This window comes from Capra hircus, chromosome 26 (assembly GCF_001704415.2).
Source record: "Capra hircus breed San Clemente chromosome 26, ASM170441v1, whole genome shotgun sequence".
Classification (NCBI taxonomy): domain Eukaryota; kingdom Metazoa; phylum Chordata; class Mammalia; order Artiodactyla; family Bovidae; genus Capra; species Capra hircus.
In genome coordinates, this window is record NC_030833.1 from 6444766 (window position 1) to 6463099 (window position 18334).

At 46.1% G+C, this 18334-nt stretch overlaps 1 protein-coding gene across 2 annotated transcripts in view; it reads left to right on the forward strand.

Moving 5' to 3' along the window:
* ADAM12 (ADAM metallopeptidase domain 12) overlaps positions 1-18334 on the forward strand; it is a 394156-nt gene that overhangs the window by 303088 nt on the left and 72734 nt on the right. For both annotated transcript variants that reach the window (XR_001917324.1, XM_018041560.1), the window contains exon 11: positions 3433-3581. Coding sequence is in view for 1 of the 2 variants with exons in the window: in XM_018041560.1 (XP_017897049.1) it covers positions 3433-3581 (149 nt within the window). In the remaining variant the exon portion in view is untranslated. The remainder of the gene's footprint in view (positions 1-3432; positions 3582-18334) is intronic.

Below are 18334 nucleotides of genomic sequence, written 5' to 3' on the forward strand. Positions count from 1 at the left end.
AGTCAAGGCCAAAATTAATTAACAAGAAGTGGGTTTGACAAGCCGGCCAGCAGTGAAGTCCATCCTTGGCACACTCCTTATTTGCTTCAAGTGACGAGAAGCACCGTGTCGGCTGGAAGTCTACAGCTCCTTTGGTTTCTATAAAATTCTTGAGGTCAACAAAATTAACATCTTGACCAGATCTAAAACCTCCAGACTTTCTCCCACTGTGTCTCTGAAGTTAAATTCATGAGTGTTACTTGCAACCGTGCCTCTTTCAAGGACCCACAAATCTAAGAGGAAGGAAATCCTGTCACAAGGAAGCAAGAATCCTGATTGCATTGAAGATCTGAGTTCTGTACTGTTTCTCCATTTTTCTGAGATTGAGCAAATCTTTCACTTCAGTTACCTCAATCCATGCCTTTGTATCTAACTGGACTAAAATAGTCTTGGTTTGGAGATAATGCCAGTAATAAAGAAATAGGTTTTTGTCTTATTAGAAATGTAAACCATTTATCAGGGTCTCTTAAGAGACATTCTTTTTATAATCACATATATGTGGAAGAATGTGAAACAGTTAGGCAGTTCAAAACAAAACCACGATATTCAGTGATACAAAAGAATTTGATGAAGAGGCTTTTTGTTTTTAAAGATGAATTCCTACAATTTTGTACCGAAGCATGCTAAATTCAGCATTTTCAGATTGAATCAAATTGATTTCCTGAAACATTTGTGAAGCTTCCTACAACAGGAAACTGTAAAATCTAAACAAAGTAATTTATTAGGAATTTCATCTATTCTAAGAATAACTTGGTTTCTTAGACTGAGGGCTACTGAGAAAGGCAGCTACAGCTGTAACTGCCAACAAACCTATAAAGTCTTATATGCTGCTACTGCTGCTAAGTCGCTGCAGTCGTGTCCGACTCTGTGCGATCCCATAGATAGCAGCCCACCAGGCTCTGCCGTCCCTGGGATTCTCCAGGCAACAGTACTGGAGTGGGGTGCCATTGCCTACAAAGATTTTTTGTATCAGGAATAGCATGTTCCCTAAAGCAGGGGTCTCCAACCTCTGGGATCTAATGCCTGATGATCTGAGGTGAAGCTGATATAATATTAATAGAAATAAACAAGGCTATGGTTTTTCCTGTGGTCATGTATGGATGTGAGAGTTGGACTGTGAAGAAAGCTGAGCACCAAAGAATTGATGCTTTTGAAGTGTGGTGTTGGAGAAGACTCTTGAGAGTCCCTTGGACTGCAAGGAGATCCAACCAGTCCATCCTAAAGGAGATCAGTCCTGGGTGTTCATTGGAAGGACTGATGCTGAAGTTGAAACTCCAATACTTTGGCCACCTCATGTGAAGAGTTGACTCATTGGAAAAGACCCTGATGCTGGGAGGGATTAGAGGCAGGAGGAGAAGGGGACGACAGAGGATGAGATGGCTGGATGGCATCACCAATTCAATGGACATGAGTTTGGGTAAACTTCGGGAGTTGGTGATGGACAGGGAGGCCTGGCATGCTGCTATTCATGGGGTCGCAATGAGTCAGACACGACTGAGCGACTGAACTGAACTGAACACAATAAATGCAATACACTTGAATCATCTCAAAACCATCCCCACCCTCACTCCCATTTGTGGAAAAATTGTCTTCCACAGAACTGGTTCCTGGTGCCAAAAGGTTGAGAACCGCTACTCTAAAGCAGAGTATCACTGTTTCCTAGAAACCTCCCACATTACCTCTTGCAGCGCAAAGTGGGATTCAGAAAGTTGCCTTCAACACTTGGTGACATGCAGGCATTTGCAGAAACACCAGTCATGGGCACTGTTTCTGCAGATCATAGTCACTGGTAAAAAGTTGAGTAGTGATATTTTAAAAATTAATTTCTAATATCTCTTTAGCCAAGCCATGCATGTACTCCATTAAGTTTGGGGTGGCCAAGCAGCTCTTGCTGGATGGAAAACCCACCTTCCAAAACTAAGCAAAAGGTTGAGTGAACTCCCAGCAGCAAGAGTCAGAGAATCAGGATGCCTCCTGACAAAACAACAACAGGCAAGTTGCAATCTTAATTCAGTGAGTCTTCAGACACTTTATTCAATGTGGTTTGCTTTTATGGTGAACTCTCATAAAGTTTCCAAGTATCCTTCTCTACCAAGTAGACAGCAAGAGGCGTACCCAGTAGGAATTGCTCAGACCCTGGAGAGCTGGGGCCAAGGGGCACCTTCCGGGACTAACAGTCCTGCCAGTGCCCCCATCCCCGCAGTGAGCCACTGCCGACCCACGCCTCCCAGGAGAGCATCCAACACTAGCAGCCCGGCCGGTTCCCAGCTGCTCCTCTGCTCGAATCTTTTGATGGCCAGCAAGATAATGCATCTGCTAACAGGATGAAGACTCCTTGGGTATCATGGCTGCCGACTCAAATGAGAGGGCAAACAAGTCAATGAGAGACATTAAGCAAGAAAGATGTGTACTGAGAACAAGCTATGTATAATGCATAAAACAATATTAGCAAGCATGGTTCAACTGTCAAAAAAAAAAGGGGGGGGATTGCTCAGATCTTATTTAGACTGTACTAAGTATGCTTCCTCTCCTTTCTATCAGCATCTTCTCAATCAAGGGTAAAATGGTACTTATATTACCTATGAAGAAATGAGCTGCCTCTTCCTATTGTAAAGTCGCTAAGTCATGTCCGACACTTGCAACCCCATGGGCTGTAGCCCACCAGATTCTCTTTCCATGAAACTTCCTGTCATTTCCTCCTCCTGGAGATCTTGCCGACCCAGGGATCAAAGCTGTATCTCCTGCGTCTCCTGCATCGGCAGGCGGATTCTTTACCACTTAAGTCACCTGGGAAGGACCTCCTCTTCCTGTGAAGCAGGACAACTTTTTGCCTCATTCAGTAGAATTGTGTCTTGTGAGAGCTTATAGGATGCTGGAGGGAAATGATGCTGTTGATTATTTCATGTAAAGACATGAGGAATCCTACATGTATTCATGAGGAATGCATTCTTCAGCAGAGGGGGCCCCAAACTGGTTTAATAAAATAGGTCAAATCTTTAAGTCTAAACTAAATAATGGGGCTCTATCCTTGGGCTTCCCAGGTGGCACTAGTTGTAAAGAACCCGCCTGCCAGTGCAGGAGACTCAAGAGATGTGTTTGATCCCTGGGTCAGGAAGATCCCCTGGAGGAGGGCCTGGCAACCCACTCCAGTGTTCTTGCCTGGAGAATCCCATGGACAGGGGAGCCTAGCGGGCCACAGTCCACAGAGTCGCAAAGAGCCGGGACACGTCTGAGCACAGCACAGCACGTCTTGATTCCTTATAGGAGATTGGATTCCATCAAGTGTTCATGAAAAATAAATGTCTGGGGGGGCAGAGCTGGGAGGGAAGGGGGTGCTGGGAAAGAGGTATACAGGCTGTGCCCTATACATTGTGCCCTTGTGTTTTCTTTGAGGACCATTCAGACAGCCCCCTGGGCGCGGCCGTGACCCTGGCACACGAGCTGGGCCACAATTTTGGGATGAACCATGACACCCTGGAGAGAGGCTGCAGCTGCAAGACAGCCGCCGACAAGGGAGGATGCATCATGAACCCTTCAACCGGGCAAGTACCCTTGCTTCAGCTGCTCCCAGAGCCAGGCTGTGGCCGGGGATGCACATCAGGAAACAGCTGGGCAAAGAGCTCCCTGGTTTTCTGGCCAGAGCACTCGTGGAAGCTTCCAGAAAGTCCGTGAACCAGACTCCTCGGAGAGAAGCACCCAGATTGCAGAGCATAGGGCATGTGGCCTGAGCTCTTCGCTGAGAAGTGGTGGGCCTGGATATGGCCTTTGTTTAGAGATGGCAAATAACCCTAGAATCCCCTGCACGTGGTTTTGATTTGTGCCTACAGCTCCTTCTGGGCCTGGTAAAGCCACTGGGCAAAGGGGGTGCAATCATATGGGTGCCAGGTGGGGAGATGCATCTTCTCTCTGGGTTGGCCCTGGGGCAGAGGATCTAAGTGTCAGTAGCTTGGGGACTTGTAGGGTCCCTACTGCTGATACCACATCCCCTTCTCAAATCTTAAGTGACTTTCCCTCCTCAGTAAGTTATGTCATTCTTCCTTGCTTCATGGTTTTCTGAAATTCTATATTTGATTCACCCAGAAAAAAAAAAAAAAAAAAAAAGGAAGACAGTTTAATTATTGGAGTATTCAGAGGAGGTGGAAATAGATGCAGCTTGGAATGATTCCAGATTCCAATGCATTCCTACGCCTCTAAGGGTCCCTCCCAAACTAGATATTGTGCTAAAGTAGGCAGATTTTCATCCATGAAGGAAAACATACCCTTGTGATGACGCCAGCTTCTTTCTTATACCCTGAGACCTTCCCAGTGCTTATCTTCATGGCACTTCCTAGGTCAAGCCTGCTCCCTGGGTTTGCCAAAAGAAGCACTGGTGGCAAGAAGCAGGTGCCGAGGGGCACCCTAAGGGCTGGCCTTCATGAGGTCTTGATGTGCAGGGGGCACCTGCTTAAAGAGGATTAGAAGTCCAAGCAGAGAGATGGACTGTTACAGGATGTGGTAACGCTTTTGCAACCGATAGCCTCATGGGCCTCCTCTCGAATGGCTTGTGAGGCTGGACTGCAGGCTCGCATGGTGGGCATTGTCCTTTCACCAGAGCTGGTCCTTGAGCCATCTCATCCCAGCAAGGCCCTGCATCTCCTGTCCATCATCCATCACCACCTTCAGCACAGATAAGCATCGTTTTTGCTTGAGGTTCTGTCTTAAGCGCAATTCAAGGGACTCACCAAGACCTCGTAGAAGAACTTGCTCTCTTGCATCTGAGATGGCAGAAGCCAAGAACCTGAGCCGGATGTGAAAGTACTGGGTTGGCAAAAAAATTCATTTGGATTTTTCCATAACATCTTACAGAAAAACCCAAATGAAATTTTTGGCCAACCCAATATCTTAGGTCCAATACCAACAGGATGTGAAATGCTGCAAAACTCTAGATTTCAACCAAGGGAACATCCTCAAAGAGGGGCAGTTTGCTCCAAGAAATAATGTGCCCCATGTCATTTAAACTCCCTGGGCAGGGGCAGAATAACTGTTGGGTATTTGGGGCAAAGAATCTCTTCTTGGGGGTGAGGCTGGGCCAGGGCCTGTGGCACTCTCCTGTCTCCAGTATTCCACCAGCCCAGAGAGGGTCAAGCGTCGCGAGCAGCTCACTGTGTGAATCTCTGTAGGGTCCAGCGTCACGAGCAGCTCACTGTGTGAATCTCTGTAGGGTCCAGCGTCACGAGCAGCTCACTGTGTGAATCTCTGTAGGGTCCAGTGTCACAAGCAGCTCACTGTGTGAATCTCTGAGCAGAAAGCTGATGTGAAATTGAGTGGTTTTCATGCTTTCTCATTCTTGATGAGCTCAAAGTGGCCACAGGAAATTCACTCTGTGCTTAATATCCCTGATTATCAAGTAGGCACAAATACACCAGCCTATATTACCTCCAAAAGTGGCTCTCACGACTAAGAAGATTGTGTTGTTAATATTGTTAATAATTCAGAATTCTTGATTTTAAAAGGCCAGTAGAAGATGAGAGAGTCTAGGCTGGGAACACTAGACTGGGATTTTAAGAGACCTGAGAGCCTCAATTCTGACACCAGCTGTTTTTGGCAAAACAGACTAATTAGTAACCACACTGGCTCTTACGTTTTTATCAGTAAAATGAGTGAGTTAGTCTTTATCCTTCTTCCATTCCTTCCTCCATCAATCTATTCATTGTTTGTTCCATCTGCCTATACATCCATCTGGTCATCCATCCATCCGTCCATCCATCTGTTCATCTTGCACATCATTCCATCCATCCATCCACCCATTCTTTCACTCGCTTGTTCACACATTAAACAAATACTCTGACCCACGTTTGTTGTTCTGGGGAACGCACAGATGAGCAAGACCCTCCAGCTCTGAAATTCACACAATTCTGGAGGTATAATAGCAAGGCACTGCTTTCTGGTACCCTCTGTAATTTTGTGTAAAACCCTTCAACTTGGAACGTCTTCATGACAGTATTTAAGGATTCCAGCCAAATTACCCTGGAGATATTTGAAAATCATAGGTAGAAATGGTATTGTTAAGAGCTTAGCAAATCACTTTAAAAGCTTTTTTTTGTTTTTTTTTTCTTACCAGGGGTTTGCTAATAGCCTTTCCTTGATTTATACCTTATTAGCGATTTCTAAGTTTCCTCTTTTGCTGAGCTTGTGCTTTTGTGTAAATCTTTTCTATTTGGTTCTCATTTGTGATCCCACATTCCTGTCCAGAGAGTGGTGTTTTTAATTTTCTCAGATGGAGAGAAACTTCCTAAGCAAGTGGGTGAATTAATCACGAAAGCCCACAGTAAGGGGGAGGTCGAGCGTTCTGGCCACCTCAGTCATCCATCACCCATTGTAGAATTTCCAGGCTGCTTTTAATCTCCAGCATTATCTCAACGTGGTCATTCTCTTACCTCATAGGGTCCCCATGAGAGTGAGAGAGTGGATTAAATGAGATCATATGTCTTTGTAAATTACAAATCACTCCACAAATAGACAGTGTTATTATTATTGTTGTTCAGCTCACAGGAACCTTGGAACCACTGAAGAGTTAAAGGCTCTTTTTTTCCCCAGGATTCCTGCTCATAGTTGCTGGAAAGCATTTCTAGTGCCGTGTGAGCACCCATGGTTTCTGTGTGAATGGCTCATTTTCAGCTGGCCCATGTCCAAACCTTTCTCCCGACTTCCTCCCCACTGCTGATTCAGACATGAGTAGCAAATGTTAAAAATGTGATTTAAGTCTCAGCCCCAAAGGTGACTTGCAAAGAGATGAATTAGGGACGGCTTTCATGATATGAAACTCTCCCAGAATCAAAAAGAAACAAGTGTTGCAGATGGTTTAAAGGAAAAAAATGCATTCCTTAATACCCCTTGTTTATTCCTTATCAAAACATCCCAGAATTCTAACTCTGAAATTTCACCAACTGCCATCACTGACGAATGGGACCCAAAGGCCTGGAAACGGAGGGTGGAGGAGAGCTCTTTCAAACGTGGGTGTCAGGATTTCAGTTGCATGTTAGAGAAATAGTTGGAGGGGGTATCCTTACGGGGTCATATCATTAATTACTACAGGTCTGTGAGTGTGTGTGAGAGTGTGTGTTTTATGTCTTTGGATAGTTAACATTAAGACCTGTCTTGGAAATCACTCTTTGGCAAAAGCAAAATCTGGGGATTGGAGTGGGAGTTTGAACTCAGTTGAGTCCATCCATTAATGAGCTTCTTGGAGCATTTGGCCTTAAGGGGTTGAGGGCTAAGTATGCCACATTTATGGGAGTAAGAAAAATAATTTGAATAATGTGAGCACTTTGGGGAAAGAATATTTAGTATAATAGTAAATGTCACTTCTGAGAGTAGGGAAAAAGGCAGGGTTAGTATTCAGAAATTACTGTCAGAACCTCCTCTTATTTTTTGTGGAAAATTTCCTGTTAAGATGAGAGTTGGAGTCGTAGAGCCTTCTCGTGACGGGCTACAGCTGGACTGAAACACTCAGTGACTCAGTTCCTGCAGCGGGTTATGCGCTTGGATACATGGTGGAGTTATTTCAGCCATGAACAGGACAGATCCTTTTCTTGTCCTCATGGAACTTGAATTCTTGTGAGGAAGACAGCCTTGGAAAGCAGTAAATTACAAAATGCAGGCTGAGAGGAGATCTGTGACGAAAGCAAAGGAAGAGGGTGAAAAGCAGACGTGTTGGCTGGGGGACCGGATGTTAATTAGTGGTTTAGGGGAAGAACTCTGTGGGGTTGACGTTTAAGCCAAGACCGGAAGACGTCCCAGGTGGCTCAGCAGTAAAGCATCTGCCTGGCAATGCAGGAGACGCGAGAGATGCAGGTTTGATCTCTGGGTGGGGAAGAGCCCCTGGAGGAGGGCATGGCAACCCACTCCAGTATTCTTACGTGGACTGTCTTTCTTGTTTGGAATATCACTTTGCTGTTTCTCCAGTAAGATTCTTTAAGGACTCTCCATCCAAGAACCGCGAAAGAGCACACATGTGTGTCTCTGGAAGGAATTACTGCCGTAGTTTTCATGCTGATCCTTAGATTTGGAGTTTGGGGCTGTTGGGTTTTGTTTAATCCAGGCTGACAAACAATTCTCAAGCAAAGAATGTGCGGCCCGGTCGCCAACAGGCAGTGGAGGGCAGTGCGTCCAGCGCCCAGTATAACGTGGGCTGAGAAAATAAACGAGCGGGGGTCACCACTTGCTCACCCGGGGTGTTGGGCATTTACATTCTGCTGAGGCTGGGCGTTCACGTATACCGTCTACAACTAGATCAAATAAGCGCATTTAAGGTGGAAGCGTCGCCAGTCCACTTCCGCAGAAGTGTGGATAACTGGCTCACTTGATTCCATATAATTCAATTCAGGAAACATTCACGGCATGCTTCCTTGCTGCACAGCTGTCCAGACGTGGAGCACAGCTGGATGGCTCCACCCAAGTTCACCCTCCTCTCCTGAAAACCGAGAGGACGTGGGCTCCGCCCTCAAGCCCAGACAAGCCAGCTACAGGAAGCAGGGCTGGGCGACCAATTACAGCGAAAGCTTTCACTGACTCAACTAGTATTTTGGGGAACCTGGGTGTCTGGTCCCAAGGAGCAGGGTAGGCCAGTGGACCCAAATGGCAGGAGCCTTGACTTCTAGGCCCTTCTATCGTGACAAGGAAGATAGACAGGCAAACTGGTGATCGCAGACCCAAAGCTCAGGGCTCTCCTCCAGGACATTTTGGGTGTCATGGGGCTTGCAGTCCGGGCACCTAATCTATTTATACAATACTGGGTATCATAACTTCATGTATAAATATATAAGTTATGCCTCTAAAAGATAAGGAGAAATTTTTAAATATTACCATAATAGCATTTAACACCTTTAAAAAAAATTACCAATAATTTATTGCAAACAAGGAGCGAGGTTGAAAGGGGTGTTTGTTGGGGATATTCCAGAGTGAAGTCCAGTCTTAACCAATCCCAGAAGAATTGCATAGGGTTAAGCTGACTCTTCTCAAGAATTCCTAGCTCATGTTACAGGAAAATTGAATTTATTTTTGAGGCAGCTTCTATCCCTGATGACTCAGATGGTAGAGAATCTGCCTGCAACACAGGAGACTCGAGTATAATCCCTGGGTCAGGAAGATCCCCTAGGGAATGGAACGGCTACCCACTCCAGTATTCTTGCCTGGAGAATTCCATGGACAAAGGAGCCTGGCAGGCTGCAATCTATGGGTTCACAAAGAGTCAGACACAACTGAGCAATTAACGCTTTCACTTTTCTGTCTGAAAATGTGATTCAAGAAACTAAAATTGACTGTACTTTTCAGTGAAAACTTCCCAAGTTTCAGATGTGGTAGGAATTGACAGAAATCCGATGTATCTGGAAAGTCTATACCTTTCAGAAAACTTGCTTTCTTGAAGAATCAGTGAAAAATATACATAATTAAAGCTCACCCCCTTTTGAAATTTGAGGATCTAACTGAGGTCTTGAAATACGCTTATTATAAAGGGATTTTATGAAAGTGGGATTGGAGAAAATTATTTCCCCATATCAGCTCTTCATTTGAAGGTGAGTTTTTTTTTCCTCAATGAAAAGTTTAAGAAAGTCTTCACTTCCTCCAAGTACAGCGGAAGGGATGGAAATCTTTACCCAAGGAGTTAAAAAGAAAAACAAACAGCAGGAAAATGAGGAACTCTAGTAACGTTAAAACACTATAGGTTAGAATCAATTTAATTATCCAACCAGAGTAATTGAGTTGGCTACTTCCCGATGTAACCATAAAGGGGAAATGAACTGGCAGGAGAGCCCCTCAGTACAGACTGTATACTTATTTCCTCTCCACAGGATTAGATTTTGCTCACTGAAAAAAATGAAAGGATTTTTCTGTAATCAGTGTAGACGTGGGATAGTAATAGTCACAGCAGCAAGGGCATGTAGAATGTCTGGTCCTCTTAAGCTAGATGCAAACCAGAGGCCAAGCTGGGAAGACCATTCCACGTGGCCTCTCCTCCTTGAATAACCAGTTTGGAGGAAATGAACAGAGGCAAAGTTGACTTGGGCCCTAGATGGCCCTGGGATGTCCTCTATCATTGGTCAAAGGTGTGAGGTGGGTGTAGTTATAGCCATTTTAAAGATGAGGTGATGGAGCTCAGCAAGTTAAATGAATTGCTTATGTTTTCAAAACTACCCAAGTGGAAGCCCCAGGATGTAAGGCTGAGTCCCCAGAAGCCAAGCCCCTGACTCTCCACCTTGCTGTGTCTTATCTCCAGTGAACCTCAGGAAGAGGAGAAGGGCGTCTGCTTGGGGGTTCTGGTCAGAGGAAGATGCTCTTGCTTCCCACCTGAGGCTCCCAGGGAGCTCTGTGGTCCAGACTAGATGGAGACTAGGGCAGCCATGCCACCCTGCCTCCTGGGATCCTCGCCACCACCTGCATCCTTGTCTGTTTTGCTGCGTTCAGGCTTCATGTGGGGACTGAAGCCTCCTCAGTCCAGAGCCTTGTCCCCGTGTGACTTCTCGAAGCAGGAGGGCTGGCCCATTTTTAAGCATTGAGTTCTACAAATCTCCTTCAACTTATGTTACAACAGCAGAGAATTATTTCCTGTCATTGCTCGTTAATCCAGCATTTTATTTGTGGTAGAACATGTGTGAAAACATTGCCGCTGAAATTCAGCCAATACCTCCCCCCTTAAACACACACACACACACACACACACACACATACACAGAGCTTCCTCATTCCCCCAGGACATTGCTGCTGAAATTTTGCCAATACTTCCCCCCTTACACACAAACAACACATATACACACACATATACACACACACAGAGCTTCTTCCTTTCCCCAGGACATGTGACACAGAGGCTGCAGTGTAACGTCAAGGGTAAATTCCGGGCCTCTCTGTGACCAACAGTATTCAGAGGGACCCACTCTAAGCTCTAGTAGGTCATGAATTTTGTCTGTCTTATTCACCGCTAAGTCCCCAGCACCTAGAATATAGTAGTGCCTGGTATATAGTAAATTTCAATAAATACTTCTGGACTGAAAGGATGGATGGATGGAAGGATGGATGGGAGGGTGAGTGGTTGAATGGATGGGTGATGGATGGGTAGATAGGCTGATGTTTGAATAGGCTGATAGTAGATGGATAGTTGGATGGTGATTCCAGCACAATCAGATGTGTACAGAGTTAATAGCTAAACTTTTTTTTTTCCATGAAACATAAATGCCTTGCATGTAGTGTAAATGCCTTGCATGTAATGCCCTGCGTGTAATGCCCTGCGTGTAATGGCTAAACTTCCAGGGAGAAGATTCTGAGGCTGTCGTCTTTTATACTATAGTATTGGCTGCAGCGTCACCATTTTCTTTTATTGTATATTCCACATCAGCTACAATGGACTTATGATAACTCACAAGAACAGAAACCATACAATAAAAACAAAAATAAAAAAGAATAAGGACTGAGAAACCCCAGGTAGACAGAGGTTGAGCCCACTCTTTCCTGTTTTAAACTCCATGGAGACCAGGGAGCAATTTGCTTTTAAAAGGCAGAGTCCTTCCAGAAGTGGCTTCTCCTAAAAGCCTGTGTTTAATTTTAGCAAAGTAGGAGGCTGCAAATAGAAAAACTAAAAGTAGTTGTAAGAATAAGGCCCTGGAGATCTCATAGATTACTCCCCAGCTTACAAAGACGTTTCTCAGTTAATTGTCATAGCTCTACAAGGAAAGGGCCGAAACAGTCACCTCCATTATACAGATGAGAAAACCGAGGTTCAGAAAGGCCAGAGGCCTCACAGTAGATCAGGATCAGACTCAAGACATCAGCCCGCAGCCTCTGGCTCCTGACTCTCATTTATTCCCCGGCCCCTCACCAGGTGTGCTTGAGCAAAGGAACCTTCCGTTTCCAATCCCCGGGGCAGTGGAAGGGGAGGGAGAGTCATCCTCACCACTCTCGAGTTGCAGGCTGCCCTGCGTGCTACCCTAGCGTCGGGAGCTCAGTGATGTTAGAACAAGGCTAAGTAGACGTCAGCCTTTGTTGGACAGCTTGGAAGTATCTCCCATGACCACCATTGCAATCACGTTTGGTTAAAAGTGTCCTCCCTGTTAGAAACTTGCAGAGTGAGCAGATGTGACCACCAGCAGGTCCTACACAGGTCTGTCTCGTGGGCGGGAGGCAAGGACGCAGTTATCTCGACCTGTAAACCGCCCTCTGTGAAGCCCCGGATATGTTTAGGTCTGTCAAAGCCCCGGCCCTGACGAGCCCCACGCAGGGACAGTGGCCTCTTCTTGTAACGAAGCCGAGACACCGCCTCTGGGGGGCTGGGCTCCTTTCATGCAACACTGGTCCCCTGGCCCAAGTCCCCTGCCTTGCGGGACTGGATTCAGGAAAGAGCCATCAGAGCGTAGAAGTAAAAGGGCTACTTGCTAGGAACGCCCAGTGGCCGCCTGCGCACCTCTCAAGTGACCAGAGCTCAGCTGGTCTCCTTCTTTATTAAAAATTCTGGCCAATTACATTTACACTTTAATTAATTTCCGGGGAGGAGGGGGAGAGGAGGCGTAGGGGTCAAAGGTCACATGTTAAAACCATGAATTATAACGTGCCGGCAGATGGCTCCATTCTGGGCCCCAGGTGTTTGCTATTAACAATGGACATGTCCTACTAAGGACATTTTTGATCATTCGCTCCCGGCCCAGTGGTTTTCTTCACCGTCTGCGGCCCATCTGGCGGCCCACGGGGTTAAGCGTTTGGTCCTCGTGCGGTCACTTTCCATTCCTGGACTTGGCACGAGGTTGAAGCCGCCGGGGTTCTGTTCTGCCATGTAAGCCCGTGTGTTCAGGGTCACACCGGATACCCCTGGCCCAGCAGAGTGGGGCTTGGATCCACACACCCCTCACTGGCCCCTGGAAAACCCCCCAGCAGAGTCCCGTACATTCCAGTGGACAGCGCTGTCCTCTGCTGGCAGCTTGTTGGGACCCACGGGCTCACAACCACCCTCACATGTGTGCGAGAGCGCAGGTGTGCTCCGTGAATCCCGACATCCAGCCCCAAGGAGGTTCAGGGAGATGCTCGGAGGTGCGCTTGGAGCCGCAGGCAGGGCGGTGGCCCTCACTGTTACCTGCGCCCCTCCACCTCCTAGATGCCCTCAGGGCTCCCCACCATTTATGCCGGGTCACATCCGAGGCTGCCCCGAGGCCCCTGCCCTGGGGATGACGCCTGGAAGCGGCTTCCAGAGGCCTCCTGACTGCTCTGGAGGCAGCGTGGTCGCAGAAAAGAAGCACGGGCCTTCAGGTCAGCAAGTTGGGGTTCCAGTCTTGGCGGTGGAACCAGAGGACTATGGCAAGGTGCCTAACCTCTCTGTACCTCAGTTTGCTCACCTGTAAAATAGGGATGATATAGTCTGACTCATCAGGCAGTCCGTGAGCCAGGATGCCCACCAAGCTCCTGGCCCACAGCAGGGCCTGGCTCAAGAGTGGTAACTGCTTTTCATGCTTATTAACACAGACGTGTAGAGTGAGATGAAGTCAGTAGTGCCTGAAACTGGGTGACCTTGCATGGCACCCCAGTCCTGCCAGGCTGCTGCTGACAAAGGCCAGTCACCCTTGGTGCATACACCACCACCCACCCCAGCAGGACGTGCCTCTTGGTCACTCCTGAGTTCTTTGCGTGGTGATTGCAAGATTTTATTCCAGGGCATAATTGTGAAAAATCTGAAGATTTTTCTCAAGACGGCCTCAGAACTTTGGGGTTGAAACTTGGCTGAGCAAACTCGTCCCAACCAAGATCTCTTGCACCTACTGCTGTAAGTGAGCCCTGCATCCCCCCACCCCAGGAAGAGAAGACAGCAACAGCGTGAGGCTGATGCTCCGGGAGGACCTAGGAATGCGTTGAACTGGCCCTGAACTGTGAGTTACCGTTTGTTTTTGGAAAAGCTCTCCAAGCTGGTTTCAGATTTAGTGACAAAGAGTCAGGAGGTCCGTGTTGTCAGAGAACGGGTCGGGTGGAGAGTCAGGTTGATCTGTCTGTGGTCACATTCCCCTCCCAGCTCCCTCCTAGGCCTTGGCTATGGAGGAAAAGGTTGCAGGAATTTGGGGAAATACAGTTTGGAAAAAGTTCCCGGAACTGAGAACCACCACAACCACACGGCAGGTAACAGTCATCTAAACAGTGGCTTTGTGAGTGTTGGTGGCTCAGCTGGTTGTTTACACTCCTAAGCCCATGTTCGGGTTCAGCTCACGACAGCCCCGCCCTCTGGGAATGAGCAGCGTCTTTGATGCCACATGTGTGTTAAATTGAGGGTCCTGTTTAACTGCTTGGTATGCCTCTGCCTCCTGAATCATCTTTCTCTCGCGTTGACTTGTTCTTGTGGTTTTGCAGTTTAAAGAGGGCTACGTTGGGGCTACAATTGTCATGAAGTCTGCACCCTGTTGGAAAATGTTTCTAAGCACAGGCACTGGCGATCTGTAACTTGAAATAGCCAAAGCGGCGCCTCTAAATAAGGAAGAGAAGTACGCATCCTTTCAGGCAAATACTGGCAACTAGCATCCTTGAAATTAACCAAAGACGTTCCCATTTTTGTGTGAGTCTCACCTGTCCTCTCCCTCAACACCCGAAGTAGTTATTGTCATTCCCAGTATAGATGTGAAGACTGAGACTTGGGTGTAAGACTGAGCTTTAGTTTCAACAGATGAGTGCTCAGACTTCAGTCTTCCCATTTCGATTCTCCTCCATCTCCTCTGTGCCTTGTAAAGAAGAGCCTCCCAGGCCTGCTGCATCCGTCACTTCCACCGTCAGGAGAAAATAAAACTCCATTCCAGTTGCAGGAAGAAATCAGTGGGAAGCAGAAAGTCAGCAACGTACTTCCCCAAACCAGTATCCCTTTACCATCTAATCATTTCTTAGCTGTAAAAGATGTGAGGTCTTCTTTCTTCGTTTCCAATCGATTTAAACAAATCTGGATGAGTTCCCATCCCTGGTTTCCTGCGATGCCAGCTTCTCCTGTCACACGGTTGTGTCAGCTTCAAGCTGTTCTCAGCAGCTGCCCACGATCTGCCATCCTTCTTGCTGCGGTCACCTGCCTTTCTTTCCTGCAGTCAGCATGCGGGCTGTTGTCACCCCCAGAGCTTGGAGCTGGGGAACCCCGGGTTCTTTGGGACCCAGCATGCACTGATTAATGGGCAAGGAAGTCGAAGAAGACGGAGAGCAGTGACCTGCAGCCCCGGTGAATCCGGCCTGATTGCTGCTGCTTGCCTGGGCTGCCTAATTGCCAACAAGAGAAGATAATTCCCAGAGAGCTTTTGCAAGGCAGATAACGCCCAACTTCCACTGTCAGGCTTGATAAATGGTCTTAGTATGATTCACCCCCAGGAATACAGCCGTGAGACACACAATAGGCTCCTACAAGAAAAGAGCTTTCTGACTGCACATTTGTCAAAGTAAAAGTAACCCCTAATAATGTTTTACTTGGCAGCTTGGTGACGGCTGAAATATTAAGCTGTGACTGCATTTATGGTGGGAAGCCGTAGTGGCATTCCTCTTTTGGAAAGCAGGTTCTGTGTATGTGTTTTCTCCAGAATCAATGCAGCTGTCTGTTTCATCAGCTTTTTATTTCTGATCTTGCGTTCAGCATGGTAAATTTACCCCCAAGGGTCCTTGGTAGTTAAATATTAGGGAAAAGGCAGACGTGTCTTAACTAAGAAGGTCACATCTAAGCAGGAGCTGGTCACACTGGCATGGTGTCTGCAAGAAATTCTCTGTGAGCTGAAAGCAGCACTTTTTCCTGGGTCCTTAGGTGTAATCAGTTTAAAGCATTCTTGTGCCAAGGGAAAGTATCATGCAAAAGGGCCTCTTTTCTGAATAATTCTCCAGCTTTATTGCTTTGCATCAGCCTGTCACTGCTGTATGTCAATTCAATTAGCTGCTGTCCTAACGTATTTGGGATGATTTATGAAAAGTATTAAAAAGCCCATTATGATGAGTTTGCCAAAAGCTCTAGAAGAAACTGAGGCTTGTCTTTTTTAAACTACCCACCATGGGCTGCACGGGATCCTCAATGTCATGAACAACTACATGGCCTGATTCAATGTTCTTTTCATTAATAGTCCAAGGAGTAAGGCTATAAAATAAGGGAACAAAATGAGCTAAACGAAGGCAGAACTCTCCTACTTTGGAGTTTGAAGCGAGTGGGAGGAATTTGCTTCAAAACAGAAACATCTTTCTGTTCAGTCAGAATCTTCTGGCACCTTAAAGTACAACGACTAACCAGTGAAACTGCTCTAATATTGAACGATATTTGAAAATTCATTTGTGATTTGAATTTGACTTTAAGATTCTCATGAAATTTCTAGCACATGCCTGCGGTCACGTAAGGTTTCAAAATGCTGTATCTCGAGCTTTTCTTAGAAAAATGGAACCACAGGGGAAAACAACTATTTCTAATTTAAATGCAAGAAAAGTGACCTGCAAGGCACCTGGTTTGTATTTCTTTGACTTTATACCAAAAAGTGTGGATTTGCCCATGTATTATCTTTATAGCATTTGAATTTTAAACCTAGGTCATTGCTCCCAATCTTTAATTTTGATCATTTGGTAAATCACCAGCACCGTCAACTAATGAATAGACACACAAATTGTGATGTAATCTTACTTCCAATGGAATACTATTCAGTCATTGAAATAAATGAGGTACTAGGAGTGCTACAGCATGGATGACCCTTGAAAACATGTTGAAAGAAGCCAGACATGAGAGGTCACACGTTGGAAGGTTCCATTTACATGAAATGTCCAGACCAGGCAAATCCAGAGAGAGAAACCAGAGCTGTGGTCGACAGGAACTGCAGGAGTGGGGTGAGGAGTGTCTGCTTCCTGGGCTGGCTTTTTTCCGGGTTGGGGTAGGGGGCGCTCAGGAAAACGTTCTGGAATAAGTGGTGAGGTTTGTGTAACACCATAAATGTATAAAAGCTGGGGATTGTGTATTTCTAAGGGGTGATTTTTGTCATGTAAATTTTACTTCGGTTTAAAATGAAGTCGCCTGGAGAGCTTGTTGAAACAAAGTCACGGGGCCCCCACCCCTGAGATCTTCCAGGGCAGCAGGTCCAGGTGGGGTCTGAGCATCTCCATTTCTGCTGCATTGCCAGGTGATACTGATGCTGGGACCACTTGAGGGGCTCTGATTCAGGCAGGTGTTGAGTTGAGAGAATGGTTCCTCCTCCGTATGTTTAAGTCCGAGCATCAAGGCCGTACTGATCACTGTCCATGTCTCAGCAGTTTACTGTGGAAAATCCAGGGCTGAACTGATATCCTCAGTGAGGAAAATGAGTTTTTTAAATAACTACACTTGGGATCAGATCTAGTCTCTGCCATCTCCCAACTTTGCTTTGCCTTTTTATTTTGCTTGTATGTTCAGTCATGTACAACTCTTTGCAACCCTATGGACTGTAGCCTACCAGGCTTCTCTGTCCGTGGGATTATCCCAGCAAGAATACTGGAGTGAGAACTTTTAAATGCCTTCACCTCATTTGCAAAGTAGGGATAACAAACCTATCTCATGGGGTTGTTTTAAAGTGTAAATTTAAAACAGCATAAAGAAGAAAATATTACTATGAGAAAGTACCCACCGTATCATCTAGCTTAAAGCAGGTTCTCAATAGTTATTCCAAATATATATACATATCAATTCAATGTAATGAATATGCTTATATACTTATATAATTTATACATGTGGATAAATGTGAATAATGTGACTGCATTTCTAGCATTTTAGTTCTATGGGTGGAGAGGCAGTGTGGAGAGTGGGTGTGTCCAAGTAGTTCCCTTGACAGAGGCCCGGCAGGGAAAGATAGGGAAGCCTGGAGCCACATTTTAGTCATCACAGGATCCTCCTCAGAGCTTTAACACAGCTGCTTCTCCTGTGAGTGAGCAGATGAATGAAGGAGTCGTGAACACGCCACGCAAAAGGTTTCATTTTGTGTCAGCAGAAGTTCAGAAGCAGGGTTGGTACTTGGGAAGCAGGGTGATGAGCTTGGCCATACCAAGCATTTCCCTGGAGTCATTCTTTCATGAGGCTATGTGTGTAAATCAGGATTCTATTATAGTTAGAGAGATCTAATATTTGGTATCATCAAATTCCCTTATCTCTTGGCCTGAAATCATTTTACTTTTTACTGAAGCATAGTTGATGAATAATGTGTCAATTTCTGCTGTACAGCAAAATGAATCAGCTATACATTGTTATCCTTTTCTGTTACTGGTTTATTACAAGATGTTGAATATAGTTCTCTATGCTATACAGTAGGGCCTTGTTGTTTATCCATTCCCT